Below are 17,700 nucleotides of genomic sequence, written 5' to 3'. Positions count from 1 at the left end.
GAAAACACTTAAAAGAAGACAAAAACATATGTGAGACGATCTTATAGGTATTTTGTGAGACAAATATCTTAAATGGGTCATTCATGAAAAAGTATTACATTTTATGCTAAGAGTATTATTTTTTATTGTGTATATCGGATGAGACCGTCTAACAAAAGACATACTCTAAAAGAAACATCACGTTCATTTTTATCAAATAAAAACTATTTAAATCAGGAAAGGATATCTTAAATTACTGTGATCTCTTCTACCATCCGGAAAACCAGCGTGATTTTAAGTAGTATTTGCGAACACTTTTAAAATTTTGATTATATACCCTTTTTTTTTTGACATATTTCTCCAAGAAACAGAAGGATGAACGTGTACACCAGTTCCCTGCACAGACCATTATCATACTTCCTTATATTTTCATTTACATAACATTTTTTACATCCCTCGTCCGTGTATTAACTTATAAATAAATGCAAAAACATTTGGACATGACATTTCAAACCATGTTGATCAATGAATCAACTGGAAAAAAGAGGTTGCCGAACAATAAGAGCATTTGGTTAATCTCATATTTGCACACACCGTGGGCTATAAACACAAACTATACATAACAAAAAAATTTCAACAAAAACAAAAAGCTCGGAATCAGCCATCTTGATCGTTGGACTTGAAAATCAGCAGTAGTTTATCTTCCAAGAACGAGGCCGCTAAATATTTGGCTATTTCCTGCGAGAGTTGCTTCCCATTCGATAGAGGTCAGCAGGATCTGTGAAAGTGATATCACCAGCTGCTTCATGTCCGGTCTTAAAATGGGGTCCTCGTCCACACATTGCTTCGCTAGCATAGCCATCTGTAACGTAAATATACACAAGAACAAGAAGTGATCAGCTCGATTGTGTTTCTTGGTTCGTCAGGACGGTTAGAAAATGAGCTTTGGTTTTTGTTTTTGGTTTGTTGTATGCTTTACAATATGTGTTTGCTATATGTGGGTCGATCTTGGATTTCAATAAAGAAAATAACGATGGCTAATAGGTTTTGCTTTGTCTTTTTCACTATTCTCAACAAAATCTTCAACAAACGCTCATCTTCGAATCAGGGGGAAAAATTACTTCAACTATAGAGGGTGGGACTAACATTTAAATAAGCTCTAGTTTGACTTCTGAAATCACATTACCTTGAAAAGACAATCATGCGGATACAAATCCATCAAATGAGGATCGATGTGATCTTTCAAGCTTGACATACTCATAGAGTCAGGTGAATTCCTCAGAGCGGCCACTACCTGAAACTTCACAGCATTAGAGGGTTGTGGCAAGAATCAACCTTCCATAGAAGGCCAGTTCGTTCTGATAATTTGAAAATTGGAGAAATGGAGAAAACAATACGTTGTGATTATACAAAGATTGCAACAAAATATAAACTGATTCATCATAAAGAAATTCTCGTGTGTATTCATCCAAGGAGGCGATGCCAGGACTTACAATCGATACCAATGACCGTCTTTCGGAACTTCTTGTCATAGCCTCCTTTCCGGATATCAATTCAAAAAGCACCACACCAAAGGCATATACGTCGCTTTTGCTTGTAGCATGGCCATCCCTCAAGTATCTGAAGAAACCATAATTTTAATCAAATAGAAAATTATTCACGGGAAACTGAACAAGTATTTTTGGACTAAAACATATATTTTTACTAGAAACTATAGTCAACACCTACTCTGGAGCAAGATAACCGTAAGTTCCTACAACCCTCGTGACCGACTCTTCATCGTCGTGAGTTTTCATCACAAGTTTCGCCAAACCAAAATCTGAAATCTACACAAATTTATATTGATTACATGAGATAAATCTATCTGGATAGTTGAACAAATAAATGAGTTAGAATAGCAAACCTTTGCTCTGAAGCTGCCGTCGAGTAGAATGTTGCTTGTTTTGATATCTCGATGCACATAATGTGGTTTTGTGTGCTCGTGTATGTACTCTAGGCCCCTAGCAGCATCAAGTGCTATTTGAACCCTTGTGACCCAAGATATCGATGTATGACCTAATTAGATCATGGAGACAGAATCCAATGCAAATTATTAGAGCTAATGCTATGATGACTAAAACAAATGAATTGTTTTTGGATTAATCGTGCTTAAATATTTATAGCAATTAATGCAAATTGAGATTCAGTAGCGAAGATCCCAAGGTAAATATAGGTGGGTGAAACTCAAAATGCATGCAGATTTTCAAAATAGAATGGTTCCCTCTGATACTGAGGGCTAGAGTGAGCTAACCTTTAGTCTGAGGATCGTGCAAGTGATTTCTGAGAGAACCCTTTTGAGCATACTCATATACAAGAAAGAGTTCATCAACACTAGCTGCATAACCGATCAATTCTACCTTTGAAAAAATCAAAACAAAAAATAATCAGTATTATATAATCTCACAACCAAGAGCATGAGCTACAGGACATGAAATGCAAAATAAAAACATTACCAAATTTGAATGATGGACTTTGCACAGAACTTTCATCTCTCCCACAAATTCCTTAGTTTTTGTAGCAGTCATTCTTTTGATAGCAACTTCCTAGATTTTACTCCACAAAATCACATTATTACAACTTAATTGACACATGATAGCAAGCAGCAAATTCAAAACTTTTAAACCTGGTTTCGAAGAAGGACATAATACACCGAGCCATATGTTCCATGTCCCAAAAGATTAGACTCGGAAAACCCGTCTGTCGAAGACAGAATTTCCTCATAAGTGAAAACTATAGGCTTATCCACGTCAAATACACCAGTCCCTATCACTGCAGCAGATAAGGCGAGTACAATTAAGAATTTGATATTATGAATTTCCCTAAGCAATATTTTGAATGTTAAGGACCTTGTAACGAGAGGGAAAACCATAAGCTTAGCAAATTTTGAGAAATGTGGTCCAAACGTATTGCACTCGTTTTTCAGGAAATATTTCAATTTATAGAACTCGAGAGGACACTCAAGAAAATAATATTAGCACCAGACAGTTAAAAAAAATTAGCAAAAAAAATCATCTAAAATCCTTGGTTCATTGTAGAAAAGTGGGTAACAAAGTGTATCGCTACGGTTTTGTAGCCAACTGTCTCATTCCAACAAAAAATTCCAACAAACCATAGGAACTCAGAAATAAACAAAAATCATACTCATCACATGATACTTTAAAAGATATTAACATCTTTCTAGATTCATAATACTAGAGAGGTCAATAACATTTGAAATTTAAACCTGTAGGAATATTTATTTGTTGGTTGCTAGATTCCCCAATATGATGTTTCGAATTCCCAGAGTTGCCACAGATGGACCTCCCTGAAGCACAGCAGAAACTCGAGTTTCGGAGAACGTGAAATTTGTGAGAATTCTTCCCTTCGGAATCCTTTGAGTGGCTTCCTCGGGATCCACCAGAATAGACAGATGATTTCAAGCAAACAAAAAGAAGCACCACAACAACGACCAGAACCAATCCAACAGCCAGACTTCCAATGATCCACCAATAAGGTATGTGAGACTTGTGATCCATCTGATCTCCAACTGGTAAAAAAATGTACATGGTGTAAAAAGTTTTCGGTATCAAATTTGGAATGAATATGATTTGTTAGGTAATAATAACATAACCATAATATAATTTTTCAGTTAGTTATAATGGGAGTGGAAGTAAAACATATACATTCAGTGCTTTTCGAAGAAAGCAACAAAACTGAAAAAATTGAGTACATGCATAAAAGAGAATGCTGAAACACATAATACCTGCAAAGTTATCAACAGATGGAGCTGGACAAGGAACTGGTACATCATCATTTACGAGATAAAGCTCTCCTGGAGCTGAAAGTGAGGGGCAAAGGGAAAAACAAAGTAAAAAGGGAATGATGGAGAATATGAGACATGTAGTAAATGTTATTACCAAAAAAATGCCTGAAACATCTATATCTGTTGGGGAACTGGATTGTAACATCAAATTAAAAATCTATCAAGCAAAAACCTGCTTTAGCCGCATTAATCATCACAATAATTATCGCAACAGTAAAGTGTCCATAGGATATTTACTTTTTAAAGAAATTTGGTAGCACAAGTTATTAAGTCTCATCACTCAAAAATAATGTTATTCTATTTTGAAATATCATCTGGTCCATGAATGCTGACCAGAAACTCAATGCTTCATTGGTTCCCTACGTCATGTCGTGCCCCGACTTTAACATGTGCCATCAAGAACCATTGAGTAAGATAATTTTTTAGTAGGCTGAAATAGCAAGCCTGGGTTACAATTCATACCTGAAATTCTATCTCAGAGACAGGACTCTGATTGCTGTATATTCCATTCAATTAGTCAAATTACTCATTTCATATAACCCTTGTTCTTTGCTTATTTTATACATTTCATTGTGTTCGGTGAGATAAGGAAACATTCCAAGTGCTGTATCTTAATTAATACATTTTGATGGCACACTACAAGCAGAATGCTCCCTAATAACAAATTTTCAACAATCAAAATGCGTTTTTCTTCCATCTGCATAGCATAATCCCGACTTTCACTGAGTTTCTTTTACAGAATCAAATCTACTTAATTAGCATATTAGACAATGCACGTAATGAAAATTCTATAATATTCCAAACATTTCATGTTCAATCTATCCCAAATCTTTGTACTATCCTTACACAGAAAGATCGTCAATATCCTAACCAACAATAAAGCCAAAAAATTGGATTTAAAGTGACCTCAAGGGGTCAATCCTAAAGTTCCATTAAAAGATAAGTCAAGGAAAAAACATAACCGAACACTAATCAAGAACCCAAAGTCCAACGGAAAATCGTAACATTCCGTCACAACAAAATTTAACAAGAAAATACATCAAATTCAAACCCCCCAAAAGGGGAAGAAAGAAAAAATAACCGTACCTGAATTCAGTGGTATATAATAAAGTTCCCCAATGGTCACATTATCAGGATTAGCAATCCCATTTACAGCCTCTATACCATCCATACTAACCCCAAATCTGCTAGACAAGGACTCCACACTATCCCCATCTTCCATCACATAACTCATCAAATAATTCCACAGCCCACTGGAGCAACCACACAAGAGCTTAAGTGACACCACTGCACCTTTTCTAGCTGCTCTAGTGAAATTTGAAGGAAAATAAGCCAACCCGTTGTAAGCCTCCACAACCAAATTATAGACAGATCCGTTATTCTCCCTCACGGTAAAAGTAGTATTTGTCAAGTAAGTCTTCACTCCTGAGGCGCAAGAACAGTTCTTTTTGATGAATATGTAATTCCTACCATTCCCTTCAAACGTAATGTCCTCTCGTAAAACATCGAACATGCTTTGAATCACGGGAAGTGTTTGCTCTGGCTTGGGCTTGAAGGCTAGAAAAGAGGTGCATAGGCGTTTAGTGTCTGTACAGTTGAGTGGAGTTGCTGCCGCTGATGTAATGAGTTCTTGAAACAAAAGTTTAAGCAGAAAAAATACCAGGATTTGAGCTCTTTCTTGAGCCATAGGTGCAATAATTCAATGTTGATAACCAACAAGCTCAGAAAAATGAATCTTTGATGGGAATTTATAACTATACTGAGACTTCCGTGATTTTTCTGCCAATAATTCAAATGAGAATATGTAGCTAAAACAAAGGAGATAGTGGGCTGTGAATCTGGAGATTCTTGATTTGGTTTTGATACTTACTTTTCCGCAGGGAAATAAAGGAGATAGAGTTACTGACTGGCAAGTGAAGAGAACAGTGCAAAAAGGGAAGAAAGTCATTGCCACTTGACAGAGAACTGGTACAAGTCACAAAGCATCTTCTTTGTGATAATCTTTTTTTAACATTTTGTAATCTACAAGTAACCTTGATATTGTTAATAAAAGGATTTTCCTCAACTTTATAGGCACCCAAGTGCGGTTGATGTAATAAATTTAGTATTTGACTTGACAAGTCACTATTCCACTCAACTGAAATTCTGCGGCCAATTTGATGGAATTTGACCCTGGTCGGCTGCGTGGAGAGCAGAGCCGGGCAGGTGAGAACTTGGATTTTCTTCCATTTACCTGAGGTAATATTTGATTCTACTTTACTCTACATTTCAATTTCTAAATGAATATTCTCAAAATTATCGAGGATATATTTTTGTGCTACTCGATAAATATATAAACTTTAAAATATAGTAAGTACTCCACATGTTACAATCTCTTTTAATCCGTATACGTTACTTATTCAAAATTATATATTTGTATTCGATGATTTATAGTTTATTTGTTATCAAATTTAGGTTTGATACGATGTTCGATCTCAATATTCGACTTTTTTTGTGTGGTAATTAGCCACCATTCTTTAAAAGCATTGGTTTTCTATGCAAGACCCATGTGGATCACAGGGGCACTCGCTTTGCCTCTTTTGCTTAAATCATTGGACATTTCTTGGATATTATGTGTACACTATGTCTATGTGGTGACAATTAGCGTAAAATTATTTAGATAAATACGGTAGAAATGGCATTGCGTGGAATTGTGAAATTTGCTAGTTAAAAATAATTTACGTAGAAATAATGAGTTTTTAATGAAATAATGGATCATCCGATAAATTAAATTCGGTCGTTTTCGGTTTGGTCCAATGGAAATGCAAATAAATAAAAATAAAAAATTGGGAACTATATTAAAAGCAGGAAAGCCAGTGTATTATCATTTAAGAAGTTTTTTTTTTTTTTTTGTGATTTGGATTGTTTAATTAATTTATACGGTGCGAATTGTTAGATGAGATGCTTGGATATATACTATTTATTTTTCGCCAAGAAAACGAAAGCACAAATAAAAGGGAACATGACATGACAGTTGGAATTCGGTCCCACATTTTGGATTTTTTTACATCGGAATTTTGTCAATTTTCAACTCTACTAAGGTAATCCGTTCGAATTAATCCATGTTAATAACTCTACATCTCATCAAAAATTATGGGGTCCACGAGCCACATATTCATTACATTAACATTTTCTCATTATTAACACACACCCACATTCATTTAATATCAACTTTCATTATTTATGGATCTCACTGTCCACTTATTCATTTTTTTTATTATTTCAATATCTTTCTAATATTTTTAAAATTTTACAACAAATATTACTAAAAATAAATAGTATTATTATTTTAAAAATAACTTAATTCCAATATTCATTAAAATATTATTAAGAAATGAAAAAAAGTTGGTCTCTTTTATTTAAAATGTTTTTTAAAAAATGGAAAAACAACTGTTTAAATCAAACATTTTGAAATTTGTAATAAACTGATTTCACTAATTGTTGTTGTACTCTGTCCAAATATGCTCAACTAAGTCGGCACGAAGTTGGTGATGTACTTGAGAGTCACGTACTTCGGAATTTCTACGGAGATAATCATGAAATCCTCGGTTTGATCCTTGGACAGGTTGTGCGGGTTCGTCACCTTCGTCGTTAGACCAATTTGTCACGTTACACCCCTCATCCTCAACAATCATGTTGTGCAAAATAATGCATGTTAACATAATATATTTTAATTTTTTTCTGTACCAATAACGAGCTGGACCTCTAACAATCGCCCATCTAGATTGGAGCACTCCAAATGTCCGTTCAACATCTTTTCTTGCAGACTCTTGTCTTTCCTTAAACAATCTCCTTTTAGGATCCTCCGGACAAGGAAAAGCCTTAACGAAAGTAGTCTATTCCGGATATATTCCATCCGTTAGATAGTAACCCTTCGTATAATGAGTACCATTAACTGTGAAATTGATCTCCGAGGCATTTCCTTGCAAGATATTGTTGAATATAAGAGATTCGTACAACACGTTAATATCATTACGTGAACCCACGACCCCGAAGAATGAGTGCCATATCCACAGATCTTGAGATGCGACTGCTTCAAGTACGATTGTCGGCGACCCATGGCCTCTGGTAAACTGCCCTTTCCAAGCAACTGGACCATTTTTCCACTGCTAGTGCATACAATCAAGGCTACCCAACATGCCAGGGAATTTGTGTTTCTCTTCGTGCATTTGAAGAAGACGTTGAATATCATCAGCATTCGGCCTTCTCAGGTATCGATCACCAAATATTTCAACCACATTTTGGCAGAATTTGAAAAGACACTTGATGGCAGTTGATTCCCCCATACGTAGGTACTCATCAAGATGGTCGGCAGGGACTCCATAAGCCAATTGTCGTATAGCAGCTGTGCATTTTTGTAGTGATGACAATCCTTTCCTTCTAGCAGCATCGTTCCTCAGTTGAAAATACATTGAATTGGCCTCAAGTGCATTCACAATGTGAAGGAATAACTCTCTTCGCATACGAAATCTTCTTCGAAATATATGATCTTGATACATTGGGCTGGCGGAAAAATAATCATTGACGAGCCGCAAGTGACCGGCTTCACGATTTCTTTGGATGAACCTTCTTCTTCGTCGAATCTCGTTACTACTTTCAGAAGATTCATGTATTTTTCTGCTTAGTTCAAGCATGCATAACATCATTTCTTCTCCCGGATCATAAATTTCGTCATTAACTTCAACTTGTACTTCGTCTTCGCTTGTTGGGCTGGAGCTGGAGCTGGAGCTCGAGCTGCTCGAAGAATGAGACATTGTATACAAATAAGGATTAAAGAAATAAATATTGAACCTACAAATAGAACTATGAGAATGGTAGAAAATATATATTGAGTGCGGTTGATGAGTAGAAATGTGTTGGTTGAATGAATAAATTTGTAGAAATTGATTTGTATTTATAGAGCTTTTTTGTTATTATTTTATTTAACTAGTCGTTACTCGTTATAGTTTGTATTTTATAATATTACATACAAACTAGCCGATATGTACGTTAGCGACGGTTTTTCAAAAAAAGTCGCTATTGGCGACGGTTTTACAACGTCGCTATTTTGCGACGGTTTTGTTAAAAACCGTCGCAAATAGCGACTTTTTTAAAAACCATTCGAAAGTAGCGACGCTTTTAATGTTGCGACGGTTTGTCAAAAACCGTCGCACATTGCGAAATAATGCACCAAACCCTACCCCGCGGGCACTTCCCGCAGGGATCGATCCAACGACTCCGATTTTTCCGAGTCAATTTTTTTTTTTTTTTACATGGAGGTGGCCCGGATCACTCATGTGGAGTGATCCGGGCCGTTCATTACCCGTGCAGGCAGTATAGGGTGAAACAAACCCATTCTGATTGTGCCCTAAGTTCATTAAAAAAATTATATCAAAAATATTTTTTTTATTATAAAATATTCATCGGATTAAAATATTTCATGGATAAAAATATATGAGACCGACGTTTAAGTTTGCCCATGAAAAAGACACATTTTATTTTAACAAAATAAAGAAATGGTTTTGTTATATTATACTAATATTTTTATTTATATATTATTTTATCTTCCATTATTTTAATTTTAAAAATATATACATTTTATTTTTTAAAATTGGAATCGCGATCCTCTTATAAGTAAAGATAAAACAGAAGTGAGAATATTTACTAATACGTATGCAACAGGTCCTGGTACGTTAACTCTAGTATGGGCCAATTAGGGTAGGCCAAAATCCAAATGGTTGGATTAGATACGGATATGATCAATCCAAATCCCTCAAATGGTAATACAAAAATCTAATTATAATATATTTTATTCTAAAATATAAAGGACAGCTATTTCTTTTTGAAAAAATAATAAATTAATTCAATTTAAATGAGCAAAAATGAAGGAGACTACTAAAAACTAAAAAGTTGTCTACGTCTAAATGACATTTTTGGCGTCTAGAAATTTAAATTATAATTTTTTTTAATGTCATTACACAATTAATAGTTTTGAACTTTCAGACAACTTTTCATGTACGGCCGGTCATATTGTTTCAGGCCAATCTATGCTACACGAGTTTAACACACTGCATATTCAATTGATCTTCTGAATTCAAAATAAAAATATAAAAGTTACCATATGATCAATAAAACATATCAGGGATGATAATATTTCAGTTTTACATTAATATCACGATCACAAATTCTATTTGAATTAACGGGCAGACGAATAACATCGAATGTTTATTCATATTTTAACATTGGAGTTCGAACTGGTAAACACATAATTTATTACCAAATCCTGCTGCAAAGGAAGGCCAGAGCAAAAACTCTCCCTCAAAATGGATATGTATAAAATAAAAACTATAATTCTTTTAAGTTTATTATCCTTATGTTAGTTTGGGGGTAATAATGATTCCACATCCCCAATGGGAGATTGAAGGCTATACTTCCAAATACATGAAATTCAGCATGCATTTCATCACACTTTACTGGATTCTTGAACAGAACAAATAGAGAAATCATCAGAAATGGTAGCATTTTAAGAAGATGCTTCTTCGAGATAAAGCGAGTGGGACGCGGCAAGAAGAGCAGCACCGATACCCGAACCATCATTCGAGTGCTCTACCACGATGCTTGATGCAGTCTCCTCTCCAAGCAATTCATTCAGAGTGTTTTCTAAGCACTTTCGATATTCGGTGTAGTGCTCATATAGTCCACCATCCATGGCGATGACTGTTTTTTCACCTCCTCCTCGTGGAGTATCCCTCCCCATTTTCTTCAGGACGCCTAATATCCCAGCAGCAGCGAGACGTGCCCCACGTGTGGCAATGATGTTGCAGAGCTCCACCACGACCTTTCTGGTTTTCAAGGAAGTATTGGATATCTGAGGTGGGATGATAAATTTCGACATTAAAATGTGCAAATGATTTGACGACCATCAAAGTTTAGTTTAGCATCTAAACTGATATAAATCTTTGAACATGGTGAAAAAACGATACAGAAAGAACGTAACTATTAAATTAGAATATAAACCTAAAGAATCATGCATCATATTCATAAATGTAGCAGCGAATAATGGGGATATAAATAAAATGAATTCTATCTATTTCATGTTCTCCCACATAATCATATCTACCAAGCCAGTAGCACTATATTAATCATACGCAGTTCTATTTTCATAAATCCAGATCCCACAACATTATGTTGTCAAATTAATTAAGTTGACAGGACAAGAATGGAAAGAACGGTGAATTTGTATTCAGCGGGATAAATACAGCACAAGTGCTAAATTAGCTTGGACATCATGGTTTTAATAATTGATATCTTGGTTTCTTAAAACTTTGTATGGTTTCTTAAAAATTTGTATTCAGCGGGGTAAATTATGCACAACTGTTAAATTATCTTGGGCATCATGGTTTTGAGAATTGAACTCTTAACATAAATGAACTAATTTCCGGGGTTCAGATAGAAAAACATACTTTTAAGAGTTGTTTGCTATTTTTTATTTAGTGTAAAAGATAATGGGCCGACCAGATAAGTTTCAGCACAAAAAAATATATACCTCTAACATATCCTTCAGTTTGTTGCCAACCACTTTAAGATCAGAGGATATGTCCTGATGCATTGCTGACATTTCAGGCGTCCTGTAAAATATTAAGCACTAAGATCAACTATTTAAAAAGAAAGAAGACAAGGGCAATTGCTCTAGTGGTTTAAACAAGCCAGCGAGTTCCCTTTCATTTGGTTAACTATTCAATTTGAGCTTCCAAATTTAAATAAATACAAAAAAAAAGTGATGATATTCTACTTTTCAGCTTACTCGCACAATTTTAGAAATGTTTACTAAAGATCTTCACAAAAATGATCTTGACTACATGTGTGCCTCATTTGTATTCTTTCCAATTGCCTAAAAGTTTTCACTTAAACCAAGACGTAATCCAAAGCCTGATATGAGTACAGTTAAGTTATCCAACATTTACCATACAAAACAAAAGGTTAGAAAATGGACGGACCAAGAAATGGACATGTGGGTCACTCAAAGGAGGCACGGGTAGGGTGACGATATCATGTAGTTGGGAGTAAACTAGTACTTTTAGAAAGAAAAAAAAAACATTTTTGTTTTTCTAGCTTTTGATGGAGCGGACAGCCACCTTGCCCTCCAATAAGTCAAATCCATGGTTAGCAACAATGATGTTCACTCCATGAAATGAAGTCCATTTGATATTTGTTATACTTTCAAATGTATCAACTCAATACCATGAATTTACACGCGAAGAAAATGTCGGAATACCTTAGAATGAAAGGGATTTTAAGTTTGGGAGGAACTTTGTCACCAAAGAAGGCAGCCTCCTCACTCATCCTGAGTAGGACTCTACGTAAAATTTCTCCCAGGTACATGCCAGATATCAGCTTCTCAAATATCTGTAACAATAGTAAAAATATAATCTGATGGAGAGAGAACATATTTTCATAATGGGAAACAACATCACAGATAATGAGCCAATACATAGAGTCTTGGGTTTTTTTCAAATGTGATGTTTGGTAGGAATTTTACTTTAGAAAACGCATAAATAAGCCGACCAAATATGCTTCATTTCTCTTTTAAAAATAAAAAATATGTTTGTCTATGTATCCAAATATAAAAGTAATCATGCTTCTTGTTCTGATTAAAAAGTGTGTTTTTAATCGCCATGATTTTGTATCCAAACTCGCCCATGATAGAGCTATACTCATATAAGAGTCAAATAGATAAACAGACATAAGGAACAAATTTGAATTAAACTGAAATTACAGATGATGTAGTATATGTGCATATGTTTATCACCTGCTCGCTAGGATTCAAACTTTCTGCATCCAATGCAATGTCATACTCGCTCAGTGGAAGATGTGACGACCTGAAGTTACCCCACTCCATATTTATAACCTAATTTACAAAAAAGATTCAGCACTCCAATAATCCGTTCGACGTCTAACAACAAAATTTATAGCATACATTAAAACTATAGAATGTGCGAACCATTTCTCCAGATTTAGGCAGTGGACCGTGCCACTTTGGTATTGCTTGAGCACGTTCCACATAAGCTGCGTTAGTTCCTGTACCCAATATCACAGCAACGGCAACATCCTTGTTGGTGTACCTTCCTCCAGCTAATGTTCCGATGGTATCGTTAACCTAAGATAGAATAATCGTCAAGACATGCATTTTAAACATGATTTTTGTTTCTTAATAGACATTAAACTAAAAAAACGATGAAAAAATTTTACCAGTGCTGCAACTCGCATTTCAACACCCTTTCTTTGTAAGGCTTTTGTCAGTTCAGCTACCACATCTTGGCCAACCTGTAAATAATATTAATAGAGTTACAAGAAACAAAACCACACACTTTGATAAGTCCAATGTCAGCCACTCTAATGTAATGCACACAAGAACCATGAAACACATTAGGCTGAAGAATCAGATGAGAAATTTTCATTAGAAAAAGCCAAATTTTCATGATTTACGCATTAAGGAACTCGAGTATTTTCCACTCTAAAGAAATGTGAATAAGTTAGAGTTTGGCAATAAAACTAAGTGCTTTGAAAAAGAACACGACGAATGATTACATGCAAATTTACATTATTACATCTAAAAGCCTCTCGATCTCAACACTAACAAAGCAGCACATTTTAAATGTATTGCTGAGCATACTGCCTTTCTTTATATTCAAACTTGTATCGCTCGATATCTTCCAAAGAAAATGCAACAACAAGACAAAAAATGAACACCAAATTAAGGATCTCTATTTTTTCTAAAAATTCCTAAAGGACATCAAATAGTGTGAAATCTTACCCTCGTATAGAAAAACATAATAGAGACTGACATGTGATTACAGATAAATATACTATATCAAGTATCATGTAATACTAAAGATATGCAAGTTAATGAAAAAACTTGGAGGTAAAAATACTTTATCTGCTGCAATTAATGAACTATTGTATATGAGACAAGAACATGAGAAAAAGGAATTACGGCGTCATCGATAGAGAAGCCCTTTGTCCACCTAATAAGGCTTCCAGAATTTATTGAATTTTGCATCACGGGGAATGAGAAAGTGAAACCTAGTTCCCTTTGCCTACCGGGAGGTTGTTGAAACATTTGTTCTTCTTCAGCAACAAAACTCGCAAGTTTTTCAGCTATATAATCAAAAAGTGCCTGAAACCATATGTATTTAGTACTCAGTGTTTGTACGTCGACCTCAAAAAGTAAGGTAATATTTTTTCCAATAAGAAATGAAATAATAAGACAATAGTATTGCCATAAAAATAGCTTACATCTGAGCTCCCACACATCAAAGCTGGGGGAATTGATGCCTCTGCAAATTCTTGATGAACGATACCTTCGTCTTTGCCTCCCAATTGGACTCGCAAGACACGGAAGTTCGTTCCACCAAGGTCAAGCGCATAAAAGACTCCATCCTCATCACTGAGACAGTAAATAGTGTGATAGGCAGATTTTTAGCCAATTGTTCAAGAACAAAGATAAATAACAAGAAAAAGAACAAAACTGAAAGTACTTTTGGATGCTCATTAAACATCCATATATTTTCCACAACAGGAGTATATGTAAATATCATTGCAAGATGGAATTCCTTGATAGCTCATGGAAATAAATTCACACAAAACATTCATTTTTCTTTTTCCTTCCTCACAATTAAACAAACTGATTCGAGACACTTCCCTAACTACGATGGCACATAAATTGACTCAAATTCAAGAGAAAACCAATAATTCATCTGAAAGAGCGTCCAAATTATGGATTTTGACGGAAAACATGTGTTTTCGGAAAAGTTCTCTAAAAATGGTTTATTATTTGTTTTCATTTGAGGCAATTGCACAACTCGCCCACTGATCCAACAAATAAACAGGATTGATCATAAACGAAGTTCCACGAAGAAAGATAAAAAGATTATAGATTGGATCAGAGTCTTACCCAGTGGGAAGGTTATCAACATAGCTGATGAGCATCTTAAGCTTACTCCCTCCTTCAGATGCCAATCCGGCGTGCATCTCCACCGTCATAGCATCCGCCACCTGTTTCAGCTTCACCTCCGGCGTCCCACACTTCTCCTCGAATTCCTTAACAATAGCCATCGCCCGACCCCACCTCCCCGAACTTTTCATCCTCTGCCGCACCACCAAAGCCGCCACCGCGACAACCGCAGCAGCACCGATCACCGCCGCACCCACCGCCACTTTACCCATTCCTTCCTTCATCTTTCACCTCACAGAAGCTAAAAATTGGATCTTTATTCGTTTTTCCACGTTTTTCTGTCGGAAAAAATGTATATCACGAATGAGGCGTTGAATGATCGAAAAAAGGGGAGAATCGAAGACGAGAAACAAAAATTTTGGTTCAAATCAATGCAGGAAGAAATTTTAACTGAGGCTAAAAAAATAAAACGGGGCGAGAGAGAATTTTTCGAGATCTCTTCCGTAAATTCGAGAGTAGAACAAATTCTGGTGACAAGATTTCAGTCGCCATTTTTATAATCTTTGCTCCGTTCCACGTGTTCTGATCCAAATGACTGTTTAGTAACAGTCAAGGATATGTGTTAACCATTGACCAACTATTTTGATCCATTTATTTTATTATGTCCTTTATTTTATTTAAATAAATTGTTAAATTCCAATTTCCAATTTTGACAATAATAAAATAAAATATATATTTTTATCATCAGTATCGCCTCGAAATTCCAAATATTAAAAGGGTATTTTCTCAGCCCAAATATTAATTATTTTTTCATTATAAAAAAATTAATCAGATATTTAAATTTTTTATAGCATTGTTTATTTTGAATTTGATAGATGTAAATTAATATTACAAATAAATTACTCAAATGCGGAAAAAAAAAGTATGAATATCACTTTGGAGTAGACTTTATTTTCCACAAGATATTCTTGACTTTAACTAAATTGGGAGACAAAGTTGAAAGTACGTGTGGTCCTGCTCATATTATATTTATAAGAAAATTGACAACCGAGGAACAAAAGAACATTAAAACAAGAAGATTGTTGTAATAATCATAAAGATATCATAATCACTATAACAAGATACATGATATAATCTGCAAGTCTTTTTTATATTATGTCATCTTTACAAATTAAAGATATCTGATATCGATATAATAAATCAATATATATGGATAATCAAACAACGTTTTATTTTTAAAACTTGAGTCAAATTTTTGATGAAACATATATATATATATATATATATATATATATATATATATATCAAACTGTGGATTTGTTTATTTAGATAAGATGAAGGGAAATTATTAGGTTAATAAACATTAATTATTCAGGAGATGAACTTTTGATGATACAATGATTTATATATATAATAATTAAAAGTCTTATCATTCAAAACAAATCGGTTGATAAGATTTATTTAGATAAGATGAAGCATAATTAATAGGTTAACAAACATTATTTATTACTAATAAAATATGTACACGTGTTATATGTGTTATTATTAATTTTAATTTGATCAAATAATATTAATAGAGAATTATTTTTAATTTAGAAGAATTGTTTGACTTAAGAGTAAAGTTTTGTTTATATTTCTTTATATGTAAAATATAGAATGTCTTGAGAAAGTTTTCAGTAATGTAATAAAGATAATTATGAAATTAAATATTTTGGTGTCCTCTAAAATAATTACTCTATGAGTTTCACACTCAATAATATAATGAGTAGGTCTCTTGTGAGACGGTCTCACGAATCTTTATTTGTGAGACAGTTTAACCTTATCGATATTCACAATAAAAAGTAATAATCTTAGCATAAAAAATAATATTTTTCATGGATGACTCAAATAAAATATTTTAGACGATCCGTGAGATCATTTCAAACAAATTTTTGTCTAATATAATAAAGATGTTTACATAGTTTAGTTCAACCTAACTATCATGTGCATATCTTTCTGAAAATAGGTTTATTTAACCAAGTTATTTAAAAAACATGGATCGCATATGTTTGAACCAATCATGACAATGCCTCGCTATAGTACCTAATCAACATTCAAACATGTGGTTGTGTCGTCATATGCATTTGTCGCCACAACTGAAATCCATTAATTAACAAGCAAAAGTTTTAATTTATTTCTTAAATACAATTTATAAAAATAAATAAATATCCACAAATATATCACAAACATATCTTGTTCAAAAGTTCATGATGAGACAGTTGGTTTCGTATATTTGTTTTATTTTTAGTTTTTTATGTTATAAATTGATGTGGCCCTATGTTAAAACCGCATCGATGTCACATTATATTTCATGTCGAAAAATACAAAATTTGCAATAGAAACAACAAACAGCAAAACAAAGATGATTATGACTAAAATTTTACTATATAAAAAACCAAAATCGTAAAAATGGAAAGATATAAATTTAAAATGCAGTTCTCCTTCTTCCAAGTATATGATTTTTGCAATTAATATAACAATCGACAATTGGTAGTGACAACAAAAAATTACTCACATGTAACATTCAGATTGGTACCATATTTTATTAGCGTATTAAATTTAATTTGAAAGTTCGGTAAGAATGAAATCTGAGTATTGTACAGAAGACACTTTATTCGGATATTACTCATATTCAATAAGTCAATTCCCATAATCTGAAAGTGATCGAAAGACTTTCGTTAGTGGAGAAGAATATGACAATTTGCAGACAACCTATCATAGAAAATTTGTATCTTTTTTTTTTTTAAGTTGTGTCATATTATATTGACCTTAGTTAAGCGCAGTAATATGTTAAATACAACCATGCATATATAAATAAAATAATTAATAAATAGATACAGAGTATGCGTGTATACATATTGATACGGTA

At 33.9% G+C, this 17,700-nt stretch overlaps 2 protein-coding genes and 1 pseudogene across 3 annotated transcripts; all 3 read right to left on the bottom strand.

Moving 5' to 3' along the window:
* Positions 1-438: 438 nt before the first annotated feature.
* LOC140834932 (lysM domain receptor-like kinase 3) lies at positions 439-5,656 on the bottom strand. Of its 2 annotated transcripts, XM_073200134.1 has the most exons (12): positions 5,481-5,618; positions 4,907-5,377; positions 3,761-3,835; positions 3,242-3,544; positions 2,642-2,787; positions 2,472-2,561; positions 2,270-2,375; positions 1,883-2,034; positions 1,708-1,805; positions 1,473-1,599; positions 1,166-1,273; positions 440-841 (listed from the first exon to the last, which is right to left on the bottom strand). In XM_073200134.1, exons 2-12 carry the CDS (start codon positions 5,331-5,333, stop codon positions 677-679), a joined length of 1,797 nt encoding a protein of 598 aa, XP_073056235.1. In that variant the 5' UTR covers positions 5,334-5,377; positions 5,481-5,618; the 3' UTR covers positions 440-676. The 2 variants fall into 2 exon arrangements, with proteins under 2 accessions (XP_073056233.1, XP_073056235.1); XM_073200132.1 differs by having other exon boundaries at positions 439-841; positions 4,907-5,656.
* Positions 5,657-7,293: 1,637 nt separating this feature from the next.
* Positions 7,294-8,613, bottom strand: LOC140835535 (protein ANTAGONIST OF LIKE HETEROCHROMATIN PROTEIN 1-like; annotated as a pseudogene).
* Positions 8,614-10,144: 1,531 nt separating this feature from the next.
* Positions 10,145-15,380, bottom strand: LOC140834933 (hexokinase-1-like). Its single transcript, XM_073200135.1, has 9 exons — positions 14,793-15,380; positions 14,135-14,285; positions 13,833-14,015; positions 13,088-13,162; positions 12,840-12,995; positions 12,648-12,746; positions 12,114-12,244; positions 11,385-11,466; positions 10,145-10,706 (listed from the first exon to the last, which is right to left on the bottom strand). The coding sequence occupies exons 1-9, from the start codon at positions 15,074-15,076 to the stop codon at positions 10,362-10,364; spliced, it is 1,506 nt and encodes a 501-aa protein (XP_073056236.1). The 5' UTR covers positions 15,077-15,380; the 3' UTR covers positions 10,145-10,361.
* Positions 15,381-17,700: the final 2,320 nt, after the last annotated feature.

Source organism: Primulina eburnea, chromosome 6 (assembly GCF_022965805.1).
Source record: "Primulina eburnea isolate SZY01 chromosome 6, ASM2296580v1, whole genome shotgun sequence".
Classification (NCBI taxonomy): Eukaryota; Viridiplantae; Streptophyta; class Magnoliopsida; order Lamiales; family Gesneriaceae; genus Primulina; species Primulina eburnea.
Note: the sequence above shows the minus strand (reverse complement) of the source record. Positions and strands in the feature narration are given on the sequence as shown.